Source organism: Electrophorus electricus, chromosome 11 (assembly GCF_013358815.1).
Source record: "Electrophorus electricus isolate fEleEle1 chromosome 11, fEleEle1.pri, whole genome shotgun sequence".
Lineage (NCBI taxonomy): Eukaryota > Metazoa > Chordata > Actinopteri > Gymnotiformes > Gymnotidae > Electrophorus > Electrophorus electricus.
Genome location: NC_049545.1, coordinates 19,570,551 through 19,596,716, shown reverse-complemented (window position 1 = coordinate 19,596,716; position 26,166 = coordinate 19,570,551). Strand labels below are relative to the sequence as shown.

Genomic DNA, 26,166 nt, shown 5'->3' with positions numbered 1-26,166 from the left:
GATTTCGTATGCATTAAACTTGGACTTGGAACTCCAAATACTCAGCTAGTCGCATTCAGTCGTATCAAAGTATTCGTGTGTGCGTGCGCTCAGGGCGGATAAGGTGCTGGTGTCCACCGCTTGCATGGTGTTGGGGTGTGTGTGTGTGTGTGTGTGTGTGTGTGTGTGTGTGTGTGAGTGTGGGTGTGTGTTGCAGCATCCGTAACATCCAATGAAATAAGTCCTGTACCATTGTCGTCATCAAACCTATTGGCCATCTGACCAGCACCAGCCGCGTTTCTTCCTTCTCATACGGCCATGCAGTCATTCAAGATTTGGTTAAACCCTTGTGTGTGTGTGCGCGCTGGGGAGAAGGAGGGGCGGGTCCGCTGGTTGCGTTACACGCCTCCTTTATAAAATACAGTTCGCTGCAAAGTCAAAGTAGTCGATGGAGAGACTGTAAGTGGCTGTTGTCATTTGCGCCTTAATCCTTTGATGCCTCTTTAAACGCTTTTTTTTGTATTTCAATAAGTTGCACGCACGTCGCTCGCGAAAGGAGAGAAGAAGCGCTCGCCTTGATCAACTGATAAGCGTGCAGACGCGAAGACCTACATGTCTGTATACTGTCCTCCACTGCACTGGTAAGATGTGTAGTCTTTTGCATTTATTAAAGGTGGGCTACGGTGAAGAACATCGGTGTTATTTTCGGACAGGTGTAGCAGTTTTGCGATCGTTGAATGAAAAAGCCGTTTTGCTATGAATAGATCATTGTTTTAAAATACATGCAGTCTGGACAAATCGACACTGTAATTTAGCCAAACGCATCGCGAGAAACCAGTGTTTTCGAGCAGGCTGGTAGTTAACACGTATAGTGTGAATTTAAAAAGAATCCGATCAAAACCTGAACGATTGGCTGTCTGAACAGAGCAAAAAGCTTTGTAAAAACGTTGCGCTGGATATGAGATCGTTTTTTTCCCCCCAGAGCTTTGCAAAGTTGCAACAAATCGTTTCGCGCTGTGGAATACGCGAGAAGGTCATTGGTGTTACGGTACCTTTGCTGTAAATCCACATCTAGAAGATTAACAAAATCACCATCCATGGACTGCACTCAGATAACCGTGAGTCACAGTGGAACATGTTAGAGGTGTTTGGAGGCACTCCCCATCGCGTTATTTCCACCCAAATCCACTGCACAGGTCGATGTGAGTCATTACTGCTGCCCTGTCAGCCTGTGTTAAAGGTCACGTTCCGTAGTGAACGCGACCAACCGAGCACCGCATGCACCACAGTAAGCAAGCAAAGACTAGACTTTCAGTGGATGGAGCAGCATGCATATGCACCATTTCATACCAAAACCTTCGCTTACTATCACCCTCTCCCCACACGAGACCGGGGTCCGTCCTGGGGTTGGAGGGGAGGGGCCACTGATCACTGACAGCCCTGTACCCATAACACTATTGCTTTGGGGTTTTTTTTTTTTCTATCTCCTCCAACCACTTTGAGTTGTCAGAATGTGAAAACCTGACCTTCAGTTATCTTTCTCTGTCTGTCTGTGTGTGCGTGCGAGCAAAGTTGCAGTTTCTCTGCACACTACTGCAAGCGATTTGCTGGTGGTTTGGTTTGCAAAGGCCCTTGATTTCCTCACGTAGCTCTCCATCAAAGGACTTGTGTCAACCCAGCCATGCCACTCTTGTTTTGTTTACATCTGGGTGATCCCAAAGGTGTCAGAGTGAAATTAGACATAGCTGCTTGTAGGTGCTTGCTCTTTTTGCTTGTTGTTTACAGGTGCCGCTGCACAGTGTCACTTTCCATGCTTCTTGTTAGACTCTACTTGGAAATGGTTTGTGCCATCTAAGACTTCTCCTCTCCTTATTAACAGAATCATATGGGTAGGACGGTGTGTGTAGGACTGTAATGAGTGAGTGTAAATAGAAAATGACTAGAGAACAAGGAAGGCCCATTTCCTGCACCCAAACACTGCAGCATTGTAACCAGCAATGTTTTCACCGCAGTCATGTGTTCCACTGATCTGAGCACAGTTTTGCTGCCAAGATATGCTATCATTAACATTAGAGTAGGTGGTCTGGGGTGGACCCAGATCCATTTCTGAGCACCACTGCCTTGCACCGGTCTTTGCCTGCCTATCCACTGTGCCAGTTCTTCTAAGCTTTTGTTTCGCAGCACTGAATACATGCTGTCAGAGCGTACAGCTACAGATGCCCTCTAGCAATGACATGGGAATATGTGTAGTCATCTCCTCTCTTTATAGGACTGATAAATCTCTGAACCTGGTGAGCTCCAAGTAGTTCATCACTGGGGGGTTTTAGTGGGGGGGGGGGGGGGTAGTCTTGCTCTCGATGAGCTCATCTGAGCAGTGGTCACAGCAGAGGGGGAATGGCACAGATTCAGCATGTCCTGAGCAGGGTTGAGAATGGCGTCGTTAAATTAAAGGCAGCCAGCGGAAACCTTCACTCATTGGTGGGAGGCTCTGGCTTAGCCGGCACCTCGGGAGTGTGGTCCAGTCTCCCAATGGGCCCAGCGACCTGTTGTTTAGCTTCTGCAGGTGATTACCACCAATTCACTGAAAAACAGTTTTGGCTTTCTGCGCTCCGGTTCTCCAGCTTGTCCATGGGTGATGAACAGAGAGATGAAATGGGGCAAATCTGCAGTTGAGTCCCCAAAAACAATAGGACTGCATGTCCTTTACACAGATGAAAAATTCTTTATAAACGCACTCTTGTTTAATGCGGTTGAGTAAACATGAGCCAGATAGTGGAGCTGGCGGTGGATAAGATGCTTGGTGTGTGTGTGTGTGTGTGTGTGTGTGTGTGTGTGTGTGTGAGAGAGAGAGAGGGAGAGAAAGACTGCACTGCCAACCTCTCAGTGCTTCCGTCTGTCGCTTAGTCTCGACGTCTGTCGAGGTATTGGCATCTCTGGAGTGCGGTCCTTGGCCCAGCATCCAGACGGCAGCTGCGTCCCCAGCCCTGTGCTTCGCGCCCCCTCTTCATGTGCCCCACCCACCCCCACATGCTCCGCCTTCCCCACATGCCCCGCCTCTCTGCAGAGTCGCATTCCAGCCCCATGCTAGCTAGGCAGTCCCTTCAGATGGCCATGACCAGGTGTGTGGGCTCTGCGATGGAGCTGAGCTCATACAGTCATCAGATCTCCAGGAGACATTAGTGGCCATTGGTTTTATAGCCTCAATTAAACATGCCCAAAGAATCCTTAGATTTCTGTAAAACTTAATAGACGTGGCTATTCTTGACATGGTGTTTCTCCCCGGGCGGTCTGAATAATCATATTGCTGCGGTTGACACCCAGCACCCAGTTATTAAAGTACACTCCTGCTGTCTGAAATACTGGAATAATGTTTGGATGAATCCAATTCAATTAATTTGACATTAATCACCACTAAACTCCAAACAGATTGCTGGAAAATATTGCACGGCTCTTTTCCTTGCTTTGATGCCACGAATAGCTCTTCCCACAGCTAAATTCTCCTTTGCCCTTGGCTGGAAGCCATATCTCTGGCTTCTTGCTTGTTTCATAAGGAAAACTTTGCTTGGGATGGGAGAATTTTTTCGAGCTCTGTGGGAAGGAGGGGCCTCGCGTTGGCCTCGTGTGACAGCGGCCGGGACACTCCCGTCCGGTCCCAGGTTAGGGAGACGGACTCCTCTCGCGTTCTCCTCTCTCCTCCAGCGCTCTCCTCCACTTCCTCTTCTCCTGTGCCCCTCCGTGTTTTATTAGGCTGATGCTCTGTTATTCTTAGCCAAGCAGGATGTTTATGCAGCCTCCGAGCTGAAATATCACTGCCTGCGCTCGAGTGTTTAGCTTTCAGGCCTCTCCTGCCCAGGACTGTACATCTAAATCTATCGGAATCTCCTTTGCCCTACATCTCTTACCCCATACTGTGTGGGCATGTACTGGTGGGTGCAGAAATACTTTCACTCCTCATATTAAGGGCCAGAAATGATTTAAAGTGATTGAATAAATGGGGATGGCATTTAGGAGCTTAAACTATGACCCCAATTACTTAATCAGTTACTTGAAGGTAAATGTGCGTTATATTTTTGTAATTGGAGGCTTCTCCATGGTTTGGGGCAGTACAGCATGTCTAGTGGAGGACAGGGCACTGATGGCAGCCCACTTGGGAAGATCCAAGTTCATGGTTTAGTCTTGAGACTGTAACTTGTCTTTGAATGAGAGGCAGAAGTGGCTTTTTGCTGGCTATATAAAGCATGCTTATTTATTTAGTTTTTTTTTTTTTTTTATGAATGCTTTCCAGTTGTTCTTCTGCACTTCCTGTTTTGTTTTTTTTACCGCAATGGTCATAAGGTCATAAGGAAGAACACAGCACCTCCCCCACCCCCCACCCCCACCGGGTTTTTGCTTTTATGTGGGCGCCAAATCATAATGCTAAAGCTAACGCTTGGTGATACGGTTGGCATATGTTCGATATGCCTGCTGGTTCTCAGAACAACCTTGAAATGGTCTGCTCTTGTACTGGGAGCCATCTGTAGTTATTGGGGCCTGTTGCATCAAGATGCGCATATTGCTTGTGGCATTAGAGAGAAGACCTGGTGGAATGCTTGTCATCGGCTTGCCATTTGGTGCAGCGTTGTTTTGTCTTGCTTCCTTAATACACGTGTTTGTGTGCGCGCATCCCACTGGGACATGTGTGATATGTGGTTGGCTCCAGCTTCTTTGTGCGGTCGGATTCCGTTTGCCCTCCACCTGCTTGACTGTCTTCTGTGTGACATACTCGGCCATCTGCAGCAAGATGTAAACATCCCTTACAACGAGCAAGTGTCTGTGACAACGGCACGTGCGCAGCTTCCTGTTGATAACGTACAAGCCTGGCGATATGGAGATGCCTGCCAAAGATCACAGAAAACTCAGGGCTTCATTCATTTTTTTTTCCTTTTTAAGTGCAAAGTGTCAAGGCTTTGCATGTCAGAAGAGGCCTGTTGGGCATAACTGTTATTAATCCCACAGATATGAGCACGTGCGCGCGCACACACACAAACACATATACACACAGACAGAGCCCATGGGGTGGAGCTTCAGTGGTTTGGAGGTATGATCTGGCATTTGGTTGGCTCTGTCTGTGGATGTCAAATCTTTGATTATGATGAAACATGTTTATTTTTCACAAATGTTTGCGAATGTGTAGGACTAAAATGTTTTTGCTGTCTGTAATGAGGTTTGCATTGGATCAGTAGCATCACACCTTTAGCCTTTGCATAGTTCAGAAAGTATCATTACACTTGTAGTGTTCACCTGCGTGTACTGTAGTCATCAGCAGATAATGTTCTGGGCATATCGGATTCAGTACATAGTTCCATGAGAATTCCTCTCTTTTCATGTTTTTCTGATCACAAGCTTACATAAATGCTCTTGTTGGAGTTTATTTGGCTAGACCCTTGAAGTGTGTGTGTGTGTGTGTGTGTGTGAGCGAGCGTACGTGCATGCACGCACACTCATACTGGCTGCTATACCGGCAGACTTTAAATAACTGCTGTGAGAAAAGATCCACGGTGCAGCCTATGTTCTCAGCTCATACAGGAATAGATGCCCTTTCTTGCCTTTGACATGTCCGCTCTGACAGTGTATGGTAGTCCTTGAGATTTCTGGGGCAATTTACTTGGACACACCGGCAGTAAAAGCTCGACCACCTTCATCATTAACTGGAATCAATCGCTATCTTCCCCCCCAGTTACATATGTATCTAGTAGCATCCAGGATGCCCGATGGAAAGTGCCCTCGCTGTACGCTGGAAGTGACACTCTTCACTCCTCACTGTCGCCAGCTCGCTCCTAGCTCACTTTCACAATGACTAGAACTTTTTAAATATATCCAGGCAGCAGAGCGCCGAACAGCGACGTGACCTCGTAGCTCTAATCACTGACCCAGATGCAGTGGAACCTGCATGGCCACACAGCACTTTCAACGTTTTGCTGAGTTCGGACTAAATGCGAAAGGAACACACGCAAGGTTATTGATGGTTCAGCGTGGCAGAACATGCAAGGGGAAGTTCTTAATAATACAGAATATCCTCGCAGTGTCTCTTAGACAGTGGGAGCCTCCGTATTTGTGTACCGTGTATGTATGTAGTGTGGATAGGTGAGGGCGAGATGGCCTGTATGAGGAAAGTACAGCATTATCTGATGTTATGTGATGCAGCTTGATTAAATTATTCATCTTTGATTTTCTGTGTGTGTGTGTGCGTGTGCGTGTGCGTGCGTGCATTTGCAGCCCCGTGTTCGTGCCGTGTCGTGAAATGACGGACGTGATCATCAGCAGTGCTCCGATAGACGACATGCTCCTCAGTCCTAGCAAAGATGGCAACACCTTTCAGGTATTAGAAAATTCCCCTTCCTAGCAACCCGGAACGCACCATGGTGCTTTCCAGTCTGTATTCCTGGACCATGGTCTGGACCTGCTCCTCCCTGCCCAGCCGGATTCCTCAGGGACCTCTCTCTCTCTCTCTCTCTCCCTCCCTCTCTCTCTCTCTCTCTCTCCCTCTCTCCCTCCCTCTCTCTCTCTCTCTCTCTCTCTCTCTCTCTCTCTCTCTCTCTCTCTCTCTCTCACCCCCTCTCCCCCTCTCTCTCTCTCTCTCTCTCTCTCTCTCTCTCTCCCTCTCTTCCCCACTTTCTCTCTCTGCAGGGGTTTGTGTTTTCTTATTCCCCATCCCCACACCCCTCCAATCACTTCTGTTGGTTGCTGTGCAGAAATAATGCTTTGCTGTTTTGAAGGGGAGCTATTTATAGTGAGTGGTGATGTATATATTGTCTTTTTCTTGCTGTTGGCCTGAGATAACTGAAAGGCTGAACTGGGGGGAGGGCTTATTACTGACCGCATCATTTGGTATACTTTTTTAAACACGCATATTTGTCTCGGGTTTAAGCAAACTGACTGTAGGTGGGTTCTTCAGTGAAAGGTCTAGTAGGCTCAGGCTTGGATAACTAATAGTTTTGTAGCCTCCTCTGGCTTTGGTTTCTGAACTCATTCTTACGTCCTTTGTTTTTAACTATGGATAACGGATATTTTTGCACATTGTCCTTCACAGCCTGATTTTGCAGCTGTGTGTGTGTGTGTGTGTGTGTGTGTGTGTGTGTGTGGTGCTTCATGCCTCTTTGCTGCCAGATGCTAACCCTACAGCAGTGTCTTAGGGTGTTATCAGTACTAGGCTGTGACAAAAATTCACTTCTCCTCTTCACTCTGAGAGCTGATTTTCTCACACACAATTTCACATTCCTCTCTCTCTCTCTCTCTCTCTCTCTCTCTCTCTCTCTTTCCCATATCTAATGAAATCAGATGAAAACTCCCTCGTGAATTTTTTTTTTTAACTGAAGCTTGTTAATTCTTTGAGTCTTTCTGTTTTTGTGTCTGTTTTCTGTTTCTCTGTCTCTTCAAATATTGTCTTCTCTTGGCTTATTGCCTACATGGTGACATTTACTTTCCCTTCATTCCATGTGTGTTGCTGAAGCACAGAGCTAAAAAACATTGCTCCACTTCATCCAGAAGTCAGCCAAGATGGGGTTTTTGGATGGAGACTGGGCCTCCAGCCATATTCCTCTTACTGGGGCCAAGAATGAAAGATAAACAAAGAGAAAGATATGTGTGTGCGCGCGCATGTGTGTGTGCGTGCACGCAACAGAAAGAAAGTCAATTCTGGAATTCCGTTCGTCATCTTTGTGTTGCAACATCTAAGCATACATTCAACATTTCACACAAACTTTAATGATGTGGCACAGTAGTGCTTGTTTTCCTTTAATCATCTTGGTTTGTATCAACAGAAGCTCAATGGAATAGTATTTAAAGCTGGTCTTGTCTTAAGATGAGCATGGGCAGAAGTGCCATTCCCAACCTCGCTGTCATTTTATTCCCCGCAGATCTTTCCTGGTCCTTCCGATTTCGAGCATTCCCGAAAACAGAAGCACCGCCTACCCTCTATCGTGGTGCAGGTGACGGAGGGCGAGGTGGAGAGTGGTGAGCTCCGCTGGCCTCCGGAGGAGTATATCGTCAGCAAGGAGGAGGAGGACGTGGAGGAGAAGGGGGTGAACACGCAGGGAGAGGGAGAAGATAGCAATGGCCAAGCACCAGAGGGACAGCTCGTGCTGAACTCTCAGCATTAGACAGGACTGCACTGACTTACACACACACACACACACACACACACGCAAGCACGCACGTACAAACACACGCACGCACGCATGTGTTGAAAATCGCGACAGATCATATAAGAACCAGCTTTCTGTCTCTTCATACAGGTGCTAAATTGAAAAAGCAGACTTCAAAACAGTGTTCCTTCTTTGAGAGCATAGGAATCTTAGGGTGATATGAAAGTGGGAGATGCATTATATCCTCATATTCACTTACTAAAAATGATGGAAGTGTTGTCTGTTTCTCTCAGTTCCCATACCAGCATCTTCCCTGCACACACAGGAATGTTTACGTACTGACACGTACTCCACCTTCATGTCCCTCATTCACTCCCGCTCGCTCCTTCTGTTCAGTTCAGACACTCCTTCAAATACTACACACCCATTTACAAAGTGCATGCACACACACAACCACCCAAATGCGTAAGGAAGGCATGCAGTTCTGAGGCTTGCAGACTTTGTCCAGACCATAGCAGAATCTGTATCCGATGGTCAGATGAACCAGGCTGAGAAGACCTGCTCCTCAAGACCATCATATCTCCTCCAGCTGCAGTCCAATGGAGAACTCTGACTTGGTCTAAAATGGAGCCAAGGGTTTGGTTTTGTTTTGTTTTTTTGTTTAGTTTTTTTTTGTTTGTTTTAGTTTTGTTTTGTATAATGTTCACTAGGAAGTAACCCTACACCACAGTAAAGATGTGGGCCATGTCCGAAGGTTGTCGCTGATGACTGATCGCTCGCAGAGATCGCCAGCAGATGGGGTTTCGGATGGCAGTTCCAAAGTAGGTGTGGTGGAGAGTTAAAGAACAGTGGGATGACTTTTCACCTTCAGCCGTCACGGTTTGGAGAAAGTGGACGGGTGTTTTCTGAAACTTGGGGAACAGAGATGGTGGAGTCGCAAGCGCCAGACATGTACAACCTTCAAACTGTGCAGCATGTAGAATGCTCTTTAATAGTTTTACTATGTTCAGTTTAAATTGCACTCTGTCCCCTTTCCTTCCACCAAAACAAGTTCATCCTATACATAATACTGTATGTAAATAGTATTTGTATGCAGAAATAGTTTCACTGTGAATATCCGCAAATTAATAGTGTCTTTGTATATAGCAGCATTCTAGCAGATAAGTGGCATGCAACTGTTGGGGGTGGGCGTAATCGCCCCCTGGGGTATAAATTGATGTCATCCCTTCATCCTTCCTTTCATCACAACGTTATACCTTCTTTGCCCACCATCATTCATAATGAGAGGTGATCTTGAGGCAAAGGCTTTATTTGAAGTGCACTGGGATTGAGAAAAAATAATTAAGGCTTCCTCCAGCCGCATCGGGGGCGGGCAGTAAGAGAACTTGTCTGAAGTTTTTTTTTTTGTTTTGTTTTTTTTCCTTTCTCTCTCTCTCTCGCTCCCCATTCATCATCTTCCCTCGGTGGAAAGACTCTAGCAGGTCACCTTGGTGCGGAAAACACCATGTGTATTTTAATCAGGATGTCTAGCCATTAAAAGCAACCCCCCCCCCCCCCCCCCCACTATGTAAAAAGGTTTTGTGTAATTAGTCTGCGCATGTGTACTGGAGTGTTCGGGTCTTTCGAGTAGGGGTGGGGCCATGGTCAGGTTCCTCCTCTATCTGAACCACCTGAAGATTCTGTTCTGTTTCTATCTGTGTACAGCTCAGGGAGAATGGTTGCCATTTAGTTTTTCTTCGTTTTGATTTTATTTTTTCCTTGCTGCCATGTTCTCTGACTGAGAGGTTGTAAATAAACAGTTTGAATGCACTTTACAGACCAGTGTGTTTGTGGGCTTGGATGCAGTTGGAAGGGGTTGTTAGTGCTGGGTGGTTTTTAAGGGTACAGCTTGCTCGTTTCTTCTCTGAAGTATGTGTGTTTTCAGGAAACATTTATACATATAAAATATTTAAAACTCCGAAACTTAAAAACCCTTTTGGTTTCGCTTCCCTTTTAGCAAGCCGCTTCACCGAGCGCAAGCTTTTAAAGCCGCGCGTGGTGTGACTTCCTGCAAAAAGCCTTCACGAACGCGCACTGTATTTAGCTGCACTAACCACATCTTGGCTTCCTGTCTTCCCAAACTCACCTCGAGCCTTGCACGCTTCCTCTACGCGAGCTGCAAGCTGAGACACACACACACACACACACACACACACACACACACACACACACACACACACACACACACACACACACACACACACACACACACACACACACGTCCGTGTTTCTTATAAGGCTTCTGGCAGACGTTCGGCTGCAGGCGGTTTTCTGCTCTTTGTGGAGCGGTTCCGTGTTGCAGTGTCATGACAGTGACCTGTTTTTGACACTTGTTGCTTTAACATACATTTAATATTAAATTATTTGATCTGTTTTATGGGTAAGGACATAACGTAGCATGTAAGTAACAGACCCCATAATTTAAATATATTTGCCTAAATGTTTGGATATATTGACCATATTTGAATATGTAATCTGTGTATAATATTGACAAATACACTTCCTGCTATGTAAAGAAAGTGTAACACAGGTGGTAGGAAGGTAGGCAGATGCATTGGTACAGACTTTAATGTGGCTTGAAACCCAGGTATTGAGTCAACCAGTATAGCTGGTCTCAATATCTCCAAAGACCTCAAAAGAGAAACAAAACAATAGTTTCAGGGGAGATGGACAAATACAGTCATGTGAACCGTGCTCTAATAGGCCTGTGAAATATTGTGGACACCTAACTTCTAAGTTCCTCGTAGGCCATGAGAACAAGCAGAAATACACCCTGGGTCCACAGTTATATTAACCTTTGCAGGTTTTGCCATGCAAATGATTTAGCCGCTTTCATTTTCAAGTTAGGTACATCTCACGTAAGACTGGAACCTTAAAGGTGACGTGGAAGCTGACCTGCGCAGAACTTCTTATGCCTCCTGTTTTATGATTTTGTAATGTACATATATTGTGTTATATAATGTCTGAACTGGGGGGAAAGATCAGTGGGCAGAGCAGTCCGAGTCACTCTGGGGTTGTTAAAATCGCTTTGTTGACCTAAGATTTCTGTTATGTCATGTGCTTGCTCTGAAGAGCGGTGACTATGAGATGCTTCATTGACTCAGATTATGTTGCGTAGTCATCATCCACACTTATACTCATCCAACAGGAACATTCCCCAAAGCAGGATATCTCAATAAACTTAAAACAAAAGTCAAAACTAACCAATAAGACAATAGGGGGGGAAAAATGCTTGACTTCAGCAGTGGTTTTTGTCTTAAATGATCAAAATGACCCCTTGGAGGGTTCCAAAGTCTAAGGACAGCACTGACAGAGTCATGGAGGGTCACTTGGGCTCCCAGTGGGCCTAACCAACTGGACAAAACGTGGCTTGTCTGTGCTCTCTTCTCTGTGCCCACCTATGACCTTTTGCCCTTAATGACTGTGATGAGGTAACTGATCCTAGATCAGTTGGGCATGGGGGGGGGGGGGGGGGGGGGGGTTACCGAAAACATGGCTGCCAGCACAGGTCCTCGGGTTACTTCCTGGAAACAGTGAGTTGACGTTGCGCCCAGATAGAGGCTCCTGGCTAGATGCTTCCTGGAAAACTGCCATCCACAGCAGAGTTATTTATATGGTGGACAATGTTACAGTTCACCCAGGCAACTGGGTGAAGTCATCAACAAGGATGGGCCGACAGGTGTTACCAAAATCAGGTGATCGCATCATCACTGTGGGAGTGCTTTTACATGCATAAGTGCAGGGAAGGGTACCAAAGCGACGGTAACACAGCCACACAACGTGCCTCTGTCAGTGTGCACCCAGCCACCAGTGAACTGGAAGGACAGACAGAGGATAAGAACTGGATTTGCAAAGACAGCCCAAATTAATCTTCATGATAAGTTGATTTTACACTTTTTGCTCGTTTCCACTGTGCTGTCGGAAAATAACAGTCACACACATTTCTCAACAAAACAAGTGGGCAGAGTTTATGTATGTGTGTTTCAGACCCTCATGGACATGGAGTGTGTGCATGTGTGTGTATATTTTAAATTATTGTCCGGGTCATAGTGCTCAGTCACTGATAGCTATTCTCTCGCATTCCTAGCATTCTTTCCAGTGGAAACAATCTGCCACTGATCCTTGTCTGTCAGCGCGCGCACACACACACCCTTACTCGTACTTTTAAACCTGTCACCAAAGTTCACACACTCAGACCCTGTTATAGCCACATACACAGCAGAAGTACCCTCTCTTCAGAAATAATGTCATAATATCAGGGAGAGCAATGAGTAGTCTTGCTTCACACAGACACACATACACACACACACACAGTTGTACACTGGAAAAATGTGCTTATCCCGTGACCTAACACTCTGCCCATTCCTCTTGTCACCTTTACCACCCCATCCGTTTCTTACCGTCTTTTTATTCATACGTCTTTACGATGTCAGATTATAGTTCAGGACCGACTGCTGGTATTACAGAACCAGAATGTAAATGTAAACTACTTGTGTCAACCTCTGTGTATGTGTGTGTAATGCACTGAGAAAGACGGAGGGAAAGAGAGTGCACAGGACTACTTATAAGAATTTCTCTGCTTGGGGTGTGTGTGTGTGTGTTACCAAGGCTATCGTGTGGGTAAATATTCTTTTCCCAGGGTTGTGCGAGTGTAAGAAGAGAGAGATGTCCCTGGTCATCTCTAAGCACAGCAGCTGATTATTTATATTACATCTGTACCTGCAGCCTTCTATGTAACACAGGGGTGGATAGCCCAGGTTTACTCCTTATATATTTTACATATATGAACCCGAGCGAATATATTAAGGGAAGTTTAGTGTTCGTGCTTGCTGACATCTCAGCAAGCATAGGTCCATTGATCTGTGGCTCTGTGGGGCCAGTGGAAAAGCTTATTATGCAGATGAATCATTTTGTTTACTAGAGGTTGCTCTGGGAGAACAGTGGCCTCTGTCAACATGTCTCTATTTGGGGCATCTTGCAGGTTTTATAATGTATTATTATGGTTATTGATACACTGACCCTCTTCCATTCACTGTCATTGATATAAATAGGCCACTGTCCTCTGATAAACCTCCATGCTTGGAGAACCTGATGGAAAAAATTAACTCAGACACAGAGAGAGAGAGAGAGAGAGAGAGAGAGAGAGAGAGAGAGAGAGAGAGAGAGAGAGAGAGAGAGAGAGAGAGAGATGGGGGGTGTTATTCATAGTTCTACTATCTTAATATCTACTGTCTGTGAGTTCCTGTCTCCTGAGTGGCTAAGTAGCTCGAGGACAGGACAGGAAATGGAATCCTGGAGATTGGAATGCAGATTCTGGAAAGTAATGAATAAAAATAAATTAGAATGCATCACTCCTCTTTTCTCCTCTCTGCTCTTCTCTTCTCCTTTTCTCCTTCCATCCCTAGATCTTCTACACTCCCAAAAAGGAGAGGGCATAGGTAACAAGAATGTTAAAAAACAACAATCCAGTCCGGATTCTTTCCAATAAAGCATCGTTAAAGTGCTATCAATAGCCTGCTTTTAAAAGACACAATGTCCAGAGTCCAAAAGAAAACATTCTCTCTACCATTTCTGACTTAGCTACTCCCATGTCGCCTCCCTCTTTTTTGTCAGTCACCACACACACACACACGCACACACATACGTACAATGGTACAAGGTTACACTCTCATATACTCTGTGCGTGTCTGTATGTCTTTCACAGTCCATTACAGAGAGAGAGAAGCACAGAAACAGAGAAATGCCACTGTCACTCAAATCAATATTTGAGCGAATATAAAGTCAGCGTCTTATACAAACTCGCGTTGGCCTAAATTTAAATTCTCTGCCTCTAATCTCACCACAGTGAATCATTGTGTTTGGGATAACATACTGACTGTTTTCCCAGGCAGGTCTCCATATACTCATCAGCAGCATTTTAGACGACCGTTAAGCGGCACACTTCTTTGCTGACGGAAGCTCAGCAAAGAGAATTCTGTGGGGAAAAAAAGATGAGCAACTAACATGCATACACATCAGATAATGTAAGAGGGTGTTGAAGCCAGCAGGTTAGGCGGAATAAACAAACAAACTAAACAAAGAAAAATACATTTAAAACATACGCCCCCCCCCCCCCGTCTGAATTCCTACAAGCAGCCTTTGTCTTACACCGAACAGACCATCCACCGTGCTCTCTGTTACGTGTGCGTTATTTTGCTCCTGATCTCGGTCGTGTTCGGGGGGTGGGGGTGTGGGGGGCTAGGATTAGTCCCGATCCCGTGCCGTTGAGTGCCTTTGGCTTTCTGCAATAGTTGCTCTGGTGAAAAACGCAAGGCTAATGTGATCCAACGAAGGCAAAGGACAGAGATGCCACGGCAAAAAGATTGAATGGGAAATTAACTCCGCTCTTGCTGGTGCAGAGGACTTGATGGAGTCCACAGGGGGGAAAAGAAAAAAGGTCTAATGATTTGGAAACAAATAAACACACAAAAGAAACTAAGATAGCAAGAACAAGAGAGAATAAACAGTTCCAGTTATAGTTTAGACAGTCTGTGTGTTTAGGAGAGCAAAACACAGTATGCAGTAGCGACACCCAATGTGTGTCATCTATCTTGAATGTTTGTGGTCAATACCTCTATTGGCATTTAATAGTATTTGCTTATCAATACATTCACAACAGTTCCTAAAATAAATGGTTGTTGCATTAGAAGAATTGCCAACTTTAGTCCTGTGTTTCTTCTTAGGCCATGTATGGCAACCTAACTGCCGAGCCCCAGCCATTTTTAACATAGTTTTTAATTATGCGATGATTTTAGTTAGTTTCACGTCGGCTTACACTTCAGACACGGCAGACAGAAGAGTAAGCTGGCATTCTTGGAAACTTCTGAAACTTTGGTTTGACCTCTCAACACAGTGACCCTTAAGCAGTTTACACATAAACTCCTCAATCCCTTCAGATAAAGCACATGCCATAGAGACCAGGTCATGGAAAGTCTTGAGTCTGACTAGGAGTGCCCCCCCCCCATCACCAAACACACACACACACACACACACACACACACACACAAAGACATCCTTTAGTGTTGAGATAATGTGATGGCAGGATTGGCCCCTATTAAAAGGGTTTATTTGTTGAGCTGTCCATTTTTCCATTGCCCTTACAAGGAGCTCTATGATAACTCATAGAAGTCCCAGTTATACAGCCACTTTCAGACTTCCATTTGATGTTTGGATGAGATGGCAAAACGTGTCCTTCGGCAAGAGCAAAAAGATATTTGCTCAATGTTACTTAAACATCTCCAACCCTTCCTACACATACAGCCATCATAAAGGTGTGAACAGTCAGCTTCTGAATTATATTATTACAGTGGGTGTGGGGAATTAGAGAATACTGAGCTATTAACTGTGGAATGAGAATACCAAGTTATATGTGAAGTAACTATTCAGACAGAAACATTTTGCTTCTGACGAACCCAGGCTCCCAGATGTACCAAACGGCGGCCCCTACTGACCAAGCGGCGGCCCCTAACGACCGAATGTACCAAGCGGCGATCCGTACTGAGTTGAGCGGTCATTCGAGTTAAACGAGAAAGGAGCACCATGGCGACCGGAGCGCGCCGAACACCCTCCTTACATTCCGCGCCCTCGGCGTCGACACGCTTGACGTTTTGTGGCTAGCTGAGTACCTCGGGAGCTCGGTTACTCTCGGTCGTAGTAAACAGCCACTGTACGCATACAAACAAAAGGATGTTTTGATTTGATTGCCATCTTGCTCCTCGATGCTAGCTCGCTAGCTAGTTCGCCGTTAGCGTGTGGCGCTCGAGTGTGCTGTTGTTAGCAGAAGCTAGTTAGCTAGCAGGCTAATATTTTTAGCACCGGGTAGAGAAACTCGGACCGCCCTTGTCAACGTCAAGCTGGAGACCAGCTAAAAGTGATACGAGTGAGTAAGAAACATTCCGTCAGATGCACTGGCTTCCCAAATCGCCAAATCATGATGTGCTTTGTCGGGAGTGAACTGCAGTAACTAGCTAACCTAGTTACTGTGTAAAGAGCCAGGGTCTCTTAGATAAATAACCGACTTGGCTTACACGAAGTTTCAAACATTACCACAATAGCTGTTCTGTACATTTAAAGTTAGAGTCAAAGTTGGTAAATTTGAATTAGTTAGCGTCATATAGCTAGCTACCTAGCTATAGCATGTTGTTGCCGGTAATAGCTAGCGTCAACAGCTAATGAAACAATCAGCTGCTTGTCAGGTGTAGTAGACTCCCAAATATTAACAGGAACAAAGCTCCTCCTCCCTTTTTGGGGTTATTTTACAACTACCTTTTAAAGCATCGATGAGTTGACATGAAGTATTAAGAATAGGTTAAGCAAGGTTAGCAAGCTGAACTACATTCAGTAGCTGCATGTAGATCTTAATCTGAGATCTTAAAGAATCAAGACAGAAACGAGAGTAGTGTCTTTTCGATTGTCCCAGTGGGATCACTAGTGAGTTTTGATTTGCATTTGGCTGATTTGCATTTGGTTAGGCAAGATTCTCCTCCCTTCCTGTTTTATTTTAGAGTTGGTAGGGCAAAGTAAATATGCTGCTGTTCAGTATGTTTTTGAGTTGCATGAGTCCATTCCCTAAAGGGCTGTTGAACAGTAAATATTTATGTCCTTTAACCAGCTGGATCAAGCGTGCCCAAACCCAGTTCTGTAGATCTGCGTCCCTGCACTTTAGTTTCAACCCTACATTAATGCACCTGATCCGGGAAACTAAGGCCTTCGGTTACATGTAAATATTAGAGCCAGGTGTGATGGAACTAAACTCTGCAGGACAGCCAATGCTGTAAGGGACCGCACATGGCGGAGTAGGTTTATGATGTTGCTTTGATCTTGGTTGATGACCTTAACCCCACGAAAGGGCCTTGTGTGGTATTAATGATGTGAAAGAGTTCATGGTAGCTTGTTAAGAACCATTAGTGTTTTATTGTTCATTGCTGATAGCTGTTATTGTCCTTGGGCAAAAGGGCGTGCAGATATGAGCAGTCTCCTCATTAACTAGATTAAGGGACTGGAAAATAGACTGACTATTTGATACTTTTATAACCCAGATAATCCTATAATGCAAAGTGTACAATTCCAGGTGTTGTGTGTTACTCAGTGACATACATTCTGTGCAGTATTCCGGTCTGTGTTCACTTAAAGGCCAAAAATCCCTCATCAACTCTTCTTATGGTTCATCTGAGGTGATAGATGAACCCAACCCGCCTTGTAATGGCTGTCTGTCCCCCATCAGTGGTTAGGTGTGGCTCTGGAACCAGATATACCCTGCCTCTGGGGAATCTAAGATGGGTTTTTGTGTGAACATAGTGTGGTGCAGCTAGCTGTCAGAACAGACACCTGTTCAGTCTTTTGGATGATCTTTACGTTTACATTTAGCTGATGGATGGTCTCATGGATTGTGCAGTTTTAATTGCTGTATGCGTCAAAGCCTGTTTCGTATGGTGGATGGCCAGTTCTGAACCTGGTTTGCACATTTTTAGTTGTAATAGATCGTCACACAGGTTGCATGATCTGACTGATCGCATGAGCTGATGGATCACATTTGATCACATCATCATCTAGTTTTCAGATGATCTCATCTAGTATGTTACAAAACATTTCCCAATTGCAATGTAGTAATGGAATCACAGTGCAGTGTTTCTGTCCTTGTGGAGCCGTATATTAACATGAAACAGGGATCTGCAGTTACGTGTATCTGCAGGCTTGCAACCCCCCCCCCCATCTCTGTGGCTGGAAGAGTGAGCAGTTCCATGCTTAAATCTCACCACCATGTAACAAGGATTAGTGATGTAATCACTTATCAGGAACCAAAGCCGGAGCTGGATTTGCTCACCCCCATCGCTTGGAAGCTCGGATTCACTAAATCGTTTGACTTCTGATGCATTTTCCCTCCTGTCCTCACTACCAGAGAAAATCCACTCACAGGCCCCAGCTTACAACTCCATTAGCCAAATGAAGCACTGTGTTGCAAATTCCACACACACAAATATCAGCTGCCCTTTAATCTGGTGGAATATGTTTATAGGTTTATAACCTATAGGTTTTGTCCTCCAGGGTTTTTCACCCTAAAAGTTGACTGGTGGCTGCTTTTTATCGTTGTCCCTCAGCAAGATGTTTACGCTTGAGGCCAGGATGCATTTCTGTAGGGAGGGTAAGGCCCATGTTTAAATAGCTGCAAGGCGTGCGTCTGCTTAGGTTAACGCACACCTGGTTGGTTCTGAACTTATTGTGCTAATAATCTTATAGGTTTTCTTCTGCAACTAGTAAATTGAAAATAAATGAGTAGTGCTTCAGAGCGTGACATAGGCTTGTGTGAACGTTGAGCCTCCACCGTGCTGGAGTAATGTTCAGCCGTCTGGACCGAGGACCCACCATCCCTTTACCAACGCCCTCTTTAGATATTGTACTCATGTGGCACAATGGAAAAAAGTAATCAAAGCATAGTTTCCACTCCTCCTACCACACGCTGTCATCAGCGCAGACAGTAATTAACTTTGAGTGCGTGCCTGCATACGCACGCGTGTGTGTGGGGATGTAGTTCCGAACGAATGGAGAAGGGTCAAAGTCTTTCTGTTTTTTCCACTGTCCCTCAGCAGATTACAGAATAGGTTGACCGTGGCTTCACAGAGGGACGCTCTGACGCCACCTCTAGCACGAAGTCCCGACGGGGTGGCTCAGAGCCTGAAACCCTGGGATACTCAGCCTAAATTTACGAAATGGGAGACCACAGGCAGGGGCTGGAGATGGGGGGCTTTGGAGGTGTGGGGTCGGCGGAGGCGGTCTGCGTTTGATAGGCTTTCAGGCTGGCTGTGACCCATGTCTTCACATGAGCAGAAATGGCCCAGCCAAAGAGAGAGAGAGACAGGAATGATGATGATGATGCTGCACTCAGCTGAGCCCAATAGGATCTTGGCCGATCCATGCTCAAACCATGAATCGCCTGCACCAGTTTTCATAGTGACCTGTCATTATGAGAATGGAAAGTCTTGTGTTATTCTCCTGACCTCATGCAGACAAAAACATAATTCCACTGACACACCACTTTGCACTGTCCAGATGCCTCCAATGGGTGTGTCTGTGTGAGAACACACTTGGACTTACTGTCCCATGCGTTAGAACGCGTCTAGACTGCACATGTTTTTTACTGAGTCATCATATTTGCCCCTCTTAAATTTCTTATTTTCCATTGTTGGGTGGAAATGACTGTGTGTTTCTGTAATAACCCCACCTGTGCCCAGAGTGCTGAGTCATGGCTCAGTGGGCAAACGAGGGCGGGGCAAGAACGCAGCGTGTGCGTAAAAATAGCTTGATTAATCAGTGTTCTGAAGCTCCTCTTGACCTGGGGCAGGTGTGCTGGGATGCGGGGGTGGGGGAGGGGGAATGGTTTAGGGCCTGGAGCGAAAGCTTTCTCCTCTGAGGTAGCAGAGCTATTCCAATCTGCTCTGCCTTATTCTGAGATTTAAAAAAAACAAACAAAAAAACCCCTCAGGATTCAGAAATTTAGCCTCGTCTTTTCCCTGTTCCATCACAGCCAAAGCCCGTCGGAGCATTCGCTGCTTGGCTGGACTGCTGTGCGGATGATGTGTTGTAACACCTGCTCATATAAGCGGCTGTATACGTTAAACTGGGCCTGTGACGAGGAAGCACTTTCGCCTCTCTGCAGTGCTGGCCGTTTAAATGAACGCTTCTGCCAGCATGATGCTTTACAGGGTTGGGGGAAAAAAAGTTCTAACACTAGTCATCTACTTCTGCTGTGCCCCATGACACAGCGAAACTATGAGTTATCGGTTTATTGGTTTATAGGGTTATCTACAGTAACGATGCGGCGCACGCCACTGTTACTCAACAGTTTTGGCTTGAGAATTTGTCTTCTAAACTGTGTGACTAAATTGGTTGTTTGGATCTTTTCTTTCTGCTTCCAGTCATTGGCACTGCCATTCCAAACATTCCATGTATAAATTCAGGCTAAAGGCGTTTCCAAATCGGTGCCGGCACCTATGAAACTAATCAGTGGTGGGGTGTGGGTTGGGTGTCAGGGTAATCCGGATTAGTTTCAGACAGTCATAGTAGTTGAACTTGAGCTGGGTTACATCTGCCTTTTTCACTGTACTGGAGGAGAGTTAGACTCCAAATGGAGAGCTCACCTCCCTGTCTCCAAGGCCCTGCTGCTTTCCTGTGGCTTCTGGTCAAAGGCCCTCTTTCCAAACTCTGGTGACCTCCAAGTAGAGTATCCTGCACTTTGCAGCACCACCCAGTGGTTCTGGTTCTGGGTTTAAGACGGCTGCTTCTGCACTCGTCATGCTCTGTAGTAGCCCTGGTGCTGTGGTTCATGTTATCTCTAGTTCCAGACTTTCACCCCGTTTTCAGATCTGGGTGTGGGTTTTCAGAAGGTTATGCTTTATGGTTACCCATGTTCTGTTTATTTTTGGCTGCTGTTGCTACTCTAAAGCTTGACATGTTTAGTGTGTTTTGGTAAACTTTCAAGTGGGACAAGCAAAGTTAAGGATTTGGAAGTTGTTTAAGTCAGCATACGAAGGTTAGGATGTAGATGTGGTGAGGCTATTTCAGTCTGTAGTGTAGTCATGTATAAACACTGAATTTGTCCCTCTGCCAGTGCATTTGTAATATTCATGGCTCTGAGGGGAAAATGGTGTCTAGATCCAAGTCTTGTGCAAGTAAGTGATGCAGGTAGTGATAAATTGTTGGTCATTTTTTTACAATTATCACAAATGGTTAACCTTTCTGGTTTGGATAGCTAAATAAAGCTCTCTCTCTCTGTCTCTCTCTGTCTCCCTGTCTCTCTCTCTCTGTCCCTCAGACATGGCTGCATTGTCTATCCAGGGCCTGTACTTCGTCGTCACCCTGTTCCTGAGCAGTTTCTTCGGCAGCGTCTTCATGCTGGGCCCGGTGCTCCCTGTCATGATTCTCTCGCCCGCCTGGTACCGCTGGCTCACGGACCGCATCGTGGCCACTTGGCTGACGCTGCCAGTGGTGCGCTCTCGTCTTCACCACACACACACACACACACACACACACACACACATATTCATGTAAGCGCATGCACCTCTTTAAAGCTGACACAGCTTGTGTGCATGTGTGGCTGCTTGGAACCGCGGCAGCAACCCAAGCGACTGTGGAATTCCGTCTGTTGGCCCCTAATAAGATTTTTTTGATTTTTTTTTTAATCCTGGCATGACATGGTATCTCTTCCCCCCCCACCCCACCCCCTTTTTTTATTGCTCTCTTTCTGCTGCTCTCTCTCTCTCCCCCTCTCTCTCTCTCTCTCTCTCTCTCTCTCTCTCTCTCTCTCTCTCTCTCTCTCTCTCTCTCATGCATGCTCTCGCCCTCACCCTTTGCTCACTCCATTCTCTGACTCTTCACCCATCACAATGCATCAGTGCACTGAAATGGATATTCATAATTAAATTCTTTACAGAATCAACAGTTAAGGGCTAATCAACAACACTGACACCCTCTCACTCTCATCTTCCTTTCTCGCTCTCTCTGTCTCATACTCTCACTGTCGCTTACTTTAGCATTCCGACTCTCTTCGCGCATCACAATGCTTTATTTAAATGAATATTACTGTTACCTTTTAAAAGCAAATGATTTACAAAATTAACAATTAAGTGTTGATCAACAATATTTACCCTCTCTCCCACTATTCCTCTCTGCCCTTTTCTCCTTCCCTTTCTCTCTCTCCCTTCGTCTCCCTCCCCGTCCCCCCCAGGCACTGTTAGAGGTGGTCTTCGGCGTGAAGGTGGTGATAACGGGCGATGGCTTCGTTCCCGGGGAGCGTAGCGTGATCATAATGAACCATCGCACGCGTCTCGACTGGATGTTCCTCTGGTGCTGCCTGCTGAGGTACAGCTACCTCCGTCTGGAGAAGATCTGCCTGAAGGCTGCCCTCAAGGCTGTGCCAGGCTTTGGTGGGTGAGCGCGCACACACGAATGCGCTGAGCACCGTAGCTTGCATGTCCGTTTGACGTCTGGGTCTCCACCCTTATTTGGATGCCTTGACTTGGTTATCTATTTGTGTGTGTGTGCGCTAGGCTGGGCAATGCAGGTGGCTGCGTTCATCTTTATCCATCGAAAGTGGGAAGAGGATCGGCGCCACATGGCCAACATGCTGGAGTACTTCTGTGATATCAGGGAGCCAGTACAACTACTCCTCTTTCCTGAAGGCACTGACCTTACTGGTGAGACACGCACACACAGCAGGTCGTATACTCCTAGTTCTTTTCAGGCTGATGGATCCACACACCGATGGCCTCTTCACACAGCTGATCGTAGCTACATCTAAAAGCACTTGCTTTAAAACTACCAGATAGTCAGATACTGAGCGTTCTATGCAGCAGATTTCATTCTATTACACAGGAGCCATAGACCTGGTACAGTTGTGTGTGCGCGCGCTGGAGCCGATCTCAGACCTGCTGCATGTGTGGGTCAGCCGGAGTGGGTCAGTCAAGGCTGATCTCAGACCTGCTGCATGTTCACAAAGACCTGCATCCTCTGTGGCTACTGCTGTAGACAGGGGTGCTTAATGCAAAATTTTGGTACCTGAAATGTGTTTGGGGTTAGCAGAAAGACTGGAAGGAAGTGGGCTTAATCAGTACCGCTTGTTTCAGCATGGCTGACAAATGGAGAACATCTCCACAGTTACTTTGTTTTGTGAATAACGGCTGGAAAATGTCACTGGGCATGTATTTAGATCCGCCCACCATGACAGAAGTGTATGATTTTGCTGCATTGGCATGTTTTGAGGGATTCCGGTTAGCAGACAGATTTGATGAAGGAGCAGAATTAAAGTTGACTGTTGTATCAGCGTTTAAAACGCACCCAAATTCCACTGGAATGACTAGCCACCACAGGTTCCACCCAGAGGATCATACTTGTGAAAGGGTTAAAAAAAAAAGGGCCCCAGCACTGAGAAATGTTAAGCCAAGCTTGGGTCATTCTTTTTATAGCTGTCTGTGGCCCCGCTCTCTCAGGGTCTGTCTGAAGATGTTCAATTCCCTTATTAAACTCAGCTTCACAGGAGATTTCAAGACCTGTTCAACAGTGACATCTTCATTTTAGCGGCATTAGCTCTCTCTTTCGCTCTCACTCTCTTACTCTCTCTCTTACTCTCTCACTCTTTTGCTCTCTCTACCCTGCTCCCTCTCTTTCTCACTAGTTGGGCTTTTAATTTGCTCTCTGGGAGCCCAGGGGGATCAGAAAAGCCCGATTTAATTGCTCATCAAGAGGCAAGCATAGGTGTGTGTGTGTGTGTGTGTGTGTGTGTGTGTGTGTGTGTGTGTGTGTGTGTGTGTGTGTGTGTGTGTCTTTGTGTGTGTAAGTGCGAGGATGAAACTCGTCAACCTCTATTGGAGTGAGTTCGACCCTCACTGGTACCGGAGAGGACTGTGGCTGCACTTCAGTTTTTGCTATCAGTAGCCTCCATAAAATGACTGATCAGATAAGTGTGACATTAAAGGGTTATTAGAAGGCTTATTACCTGAATTAACATCCTGACTGCATAATGCTGATTATGGCGTAGTTAGATTTATTAAGCTCGCTCTTCTTAAAACATGGGATGTCACAAAGCAGCTTTATGCATTTTTGGTCCCAGTCCCTAACGAGCAAACCCGTGGTGACAGTGGCAAGGAAAAACTCCCTCGAGGAATTAATGAAGAAACCATAGGAGAACCAAGACTCAAGAGGGGAGCCGTCCTCCTCAGGCAGCCCAGTGTATAAACGAGCCGTCCTATACGAAACGGCAAACTTCCACAGCATTCCAAATGGTTAAATACATTTAGTTCGGTTCAGTGCAAGTGTGGCAGTCTTTCCTTCTCTAGGGTGGAGCTGTTACTGCATCCATTACAGTAGATGGAGTAGGTGGAGGGAAATGGCAGCATCTGAAAGGTTGTAGCAAATAAGAAAAGGTCTCATGATCAACAGAAAATGAACTGGTTTTATTTCAAATCCGGATGTCTGAGTAGCGTTGAAAGGAAGAAAAAAAAAAAAAGCACTGAAGACTCATGCTTGTATGTTTCATATGTTTCAGCATGTTTATCCCTACATTGGTATTTGTCTGTCATGTTTGGTAGTGGCAGGGGACGTGGAGTTGGTCATGTTGCGGCCCGTTTACTGATGTGAGGATTGGCTGCTCTTTGTGAACGTGTGCTGTTCCCCTGCAGACAACTCCCGTGCCCGGAGTGACAAGTTCGCAGATGAGAACGGCCTCCCTCGCTACGAGTATGTCCTCCACCCGCGCACCACTGGCTTCACCTTCATCGTGGACACCCTCCGGAAAGGTCAGAAGTCATTGCGGTTCGAGCGGCCCGAATTGGCGCTTCCACTCGTTGAATCAAACGGTCATCAGAGTCAGAGATTGTTTACATTTTTATAGTGCTTAGCATTATTGCAGTGTTTTCCCTTGTTGGATTTAATAATTGGATTTAATGAGCATTTACATTTTTTTTTTTTTTTTTACAGTTTTTGGTCTTTGTTTCATGTCATGGTTTGGTGGCACACTAGACTAGCCCCCCCCCCCCCCCCCCGCCTCCAACCTGGTGGTGTTTGTCATTTGTAAGTCTCCTCCATAATTGCACATGTAGGTGCCCTCACTGGTTTCCTGGGCTGCTATTCACACAGCACTGCTGAGCACCTCAGTGTGAGGGCACATGGCTGGCATTTGAGCCTCATCCTGTCTGCGTTGCGTGCAGCGTTTTACCGTGCTGCCAACCAGAAATATTGTGCTAATCCAGGCAGTATTAACTGTATCTACTGACTGAAGCTCAGTGGTCTTTCAGAGTCCACGCACACACAAAAACACAAACACACACACACCCTCGCACATGCTGTAATGAGGTAAACATGGCACTGCTTCGAGCGAGTCTCTGAAGCAGACGGATGTGAGTGATATTAATGCACCACTAAACAGGTGCGTCGACCTCCCTGACGTCACACACATTAAACCCTATTCCAAGAGCTGATGACAGCCAAGCGTGTGAGTGTGTGTGAAAGAGAGAGCGACAGAGAACCAGAGCGACAGAGAGCAGGCAGAGACATGTCATCCATTAAACTATTCATGCTCGTCTCCATGCCTGGTACTCCTCTTATGTAGGCAGACTGATGGTGTTGCGTATGTGTGTTGTGCATGTTTGCGTGCTGTAGTGGAGATTATGAGCTATATTTGTGCAGTATGCACTTAGGTGCCAGAAGTATACCCTCATGCATGTGTTATATTAAGCTGTAACTGAAAATGTGTACTATTTTCTGCTGTATATGGCATACATGGTATAGTTGTTTATTTTGCCAAGCTTACCTTTTTGAATCCAAGTGACTCATTGGCAGACCTCCTCGAATCAATGAAATGTGTGGTTTAAGCTGTGTTGCCATAGATATGCATCAAAGAGCTTCACCCGAGCTCTTCCTATGTTGCTCAGGCGACAATCTGGACGCGGTCCATGACATCACCGTGGCCTACCCGGAGAACATCCCGCAGACGGAGCGCCACCTGCTGTCCGGCTCCTTCCCGCGCGAGATCCACTTCCACGTGCAGCGCCACGCAGTAGCCTCATTACCCCGCCAGCCCGAGCTCCTGGAGGCGTGGTGTCGCGAGCGTTGGGCGGAGAAGGAGCAACGCCTACGGACGTTCTACGCGGCCCGGCCGCCTGCCTTTGCTGCACCCGAGGCTCGCGTGCCACCCTGCAAGAGCGAATGGCGCGTGGCGCTGGTCAAGACCGCCTCGCTGTGCTACTGGACCGCCTTCATCGCCCTGAGCACCGCTGGCCTCTGGTTCTGGGCCCCGCTGCGCTACTACTTCCTGTTCATGGTGGTCTTCTTCCTGGGTCAGCAGAAGGCGATGGGAGGGTTGGAGCTGATCGAGCTGGCCTGCCATCGGCGGCGGAGGGGCGGGGCGATAGGCGGAGCTAGCAGCAAGGAGGAGTGAGAAGAGACCCGGTGAATGTGGACGCAAGTGCGGTGGGGGGGTGGGGGGGATTGTGGGGGG

The 26,166-nt window shown here is 46.3% G+C and overlaps 2 protein-coding genes across 4 annotated transcripts; both read left to right on the top strand.

Moving 5' to 3' along the window:
* The first annotated feature begins 314 nt into the window (after positions 1 to 314).
* Positions 315 to 9,916, top strand: lbh (LBH regulator of WNT signaling pathway). The gene is made up of 3 exons (XM_027007086.2): positions 315 to 620; positions 6,235 to 6,337; positions 7,875 to 9,916. The coding sequence occupies exons 1-3, from the start codon at positions 592 to 594 to the stop codon at positions 8,115 to 8,117; spliced, it is 375 nt and encodes a 124-aa protein (XP_026862887.1). The 5' UTR covers positions 315 to 591; the 3' UTR covers positions 8,118 to 9,916.
* Positions 9,917 to 15,710: 5,794 nt separating this feature from the next.
* On the top strand, positions 15,711 to 26,133 carry lclat1 (lysocardiolipin acyltransferase 1). Of its 3 annotated transcripts, none has more exons than XM_027007058.2 (6): positions 15,711 to 16,059; positions 20,989 to 21,161; positions 21,901 to 22,099; positions 22,223 to 22,369; positions 24,350 to 24,466; positions 25,601 to 26,131. In XM_027007058.2, the coding sequence occupies exons 2-6, from the start codon at positions 20,991 to 20,993 to the stop codon at positions 26,104 to 26,106; spliced, it is 1,140 nt and encodes a 379-aa protein (XP_026862859.2). In that variant the 5' UTR covers positions 15,711 to 16,059; positions 20,989 to 20,990; the 3' UTR covers positions 26,107 to 26,131. The 3 variants fall into 3 exon arrangements, with proteins under 3 accessions (XP_026862859.2, XP_035387723.1, XP_026862860.2); XM_035531830.1 differs by lacking the exon at positions 15,711 to 16,059 and adding an exon at positions 20,791 to 20,845 and having other exon boundaries at positions 25,601 to 26,132; XM_027007059.2 differs by lacking the exon at positions 15,711 to 16,059 and adding an exon at positions 21,569 to 21,614 and having other exon boundaries at positions 21,090 to 21,161; positions 25,601 to 26,133.
* The last annotated feature ends 33 nt before the right edge of the window (positions 26,134 to 26,166 follow it).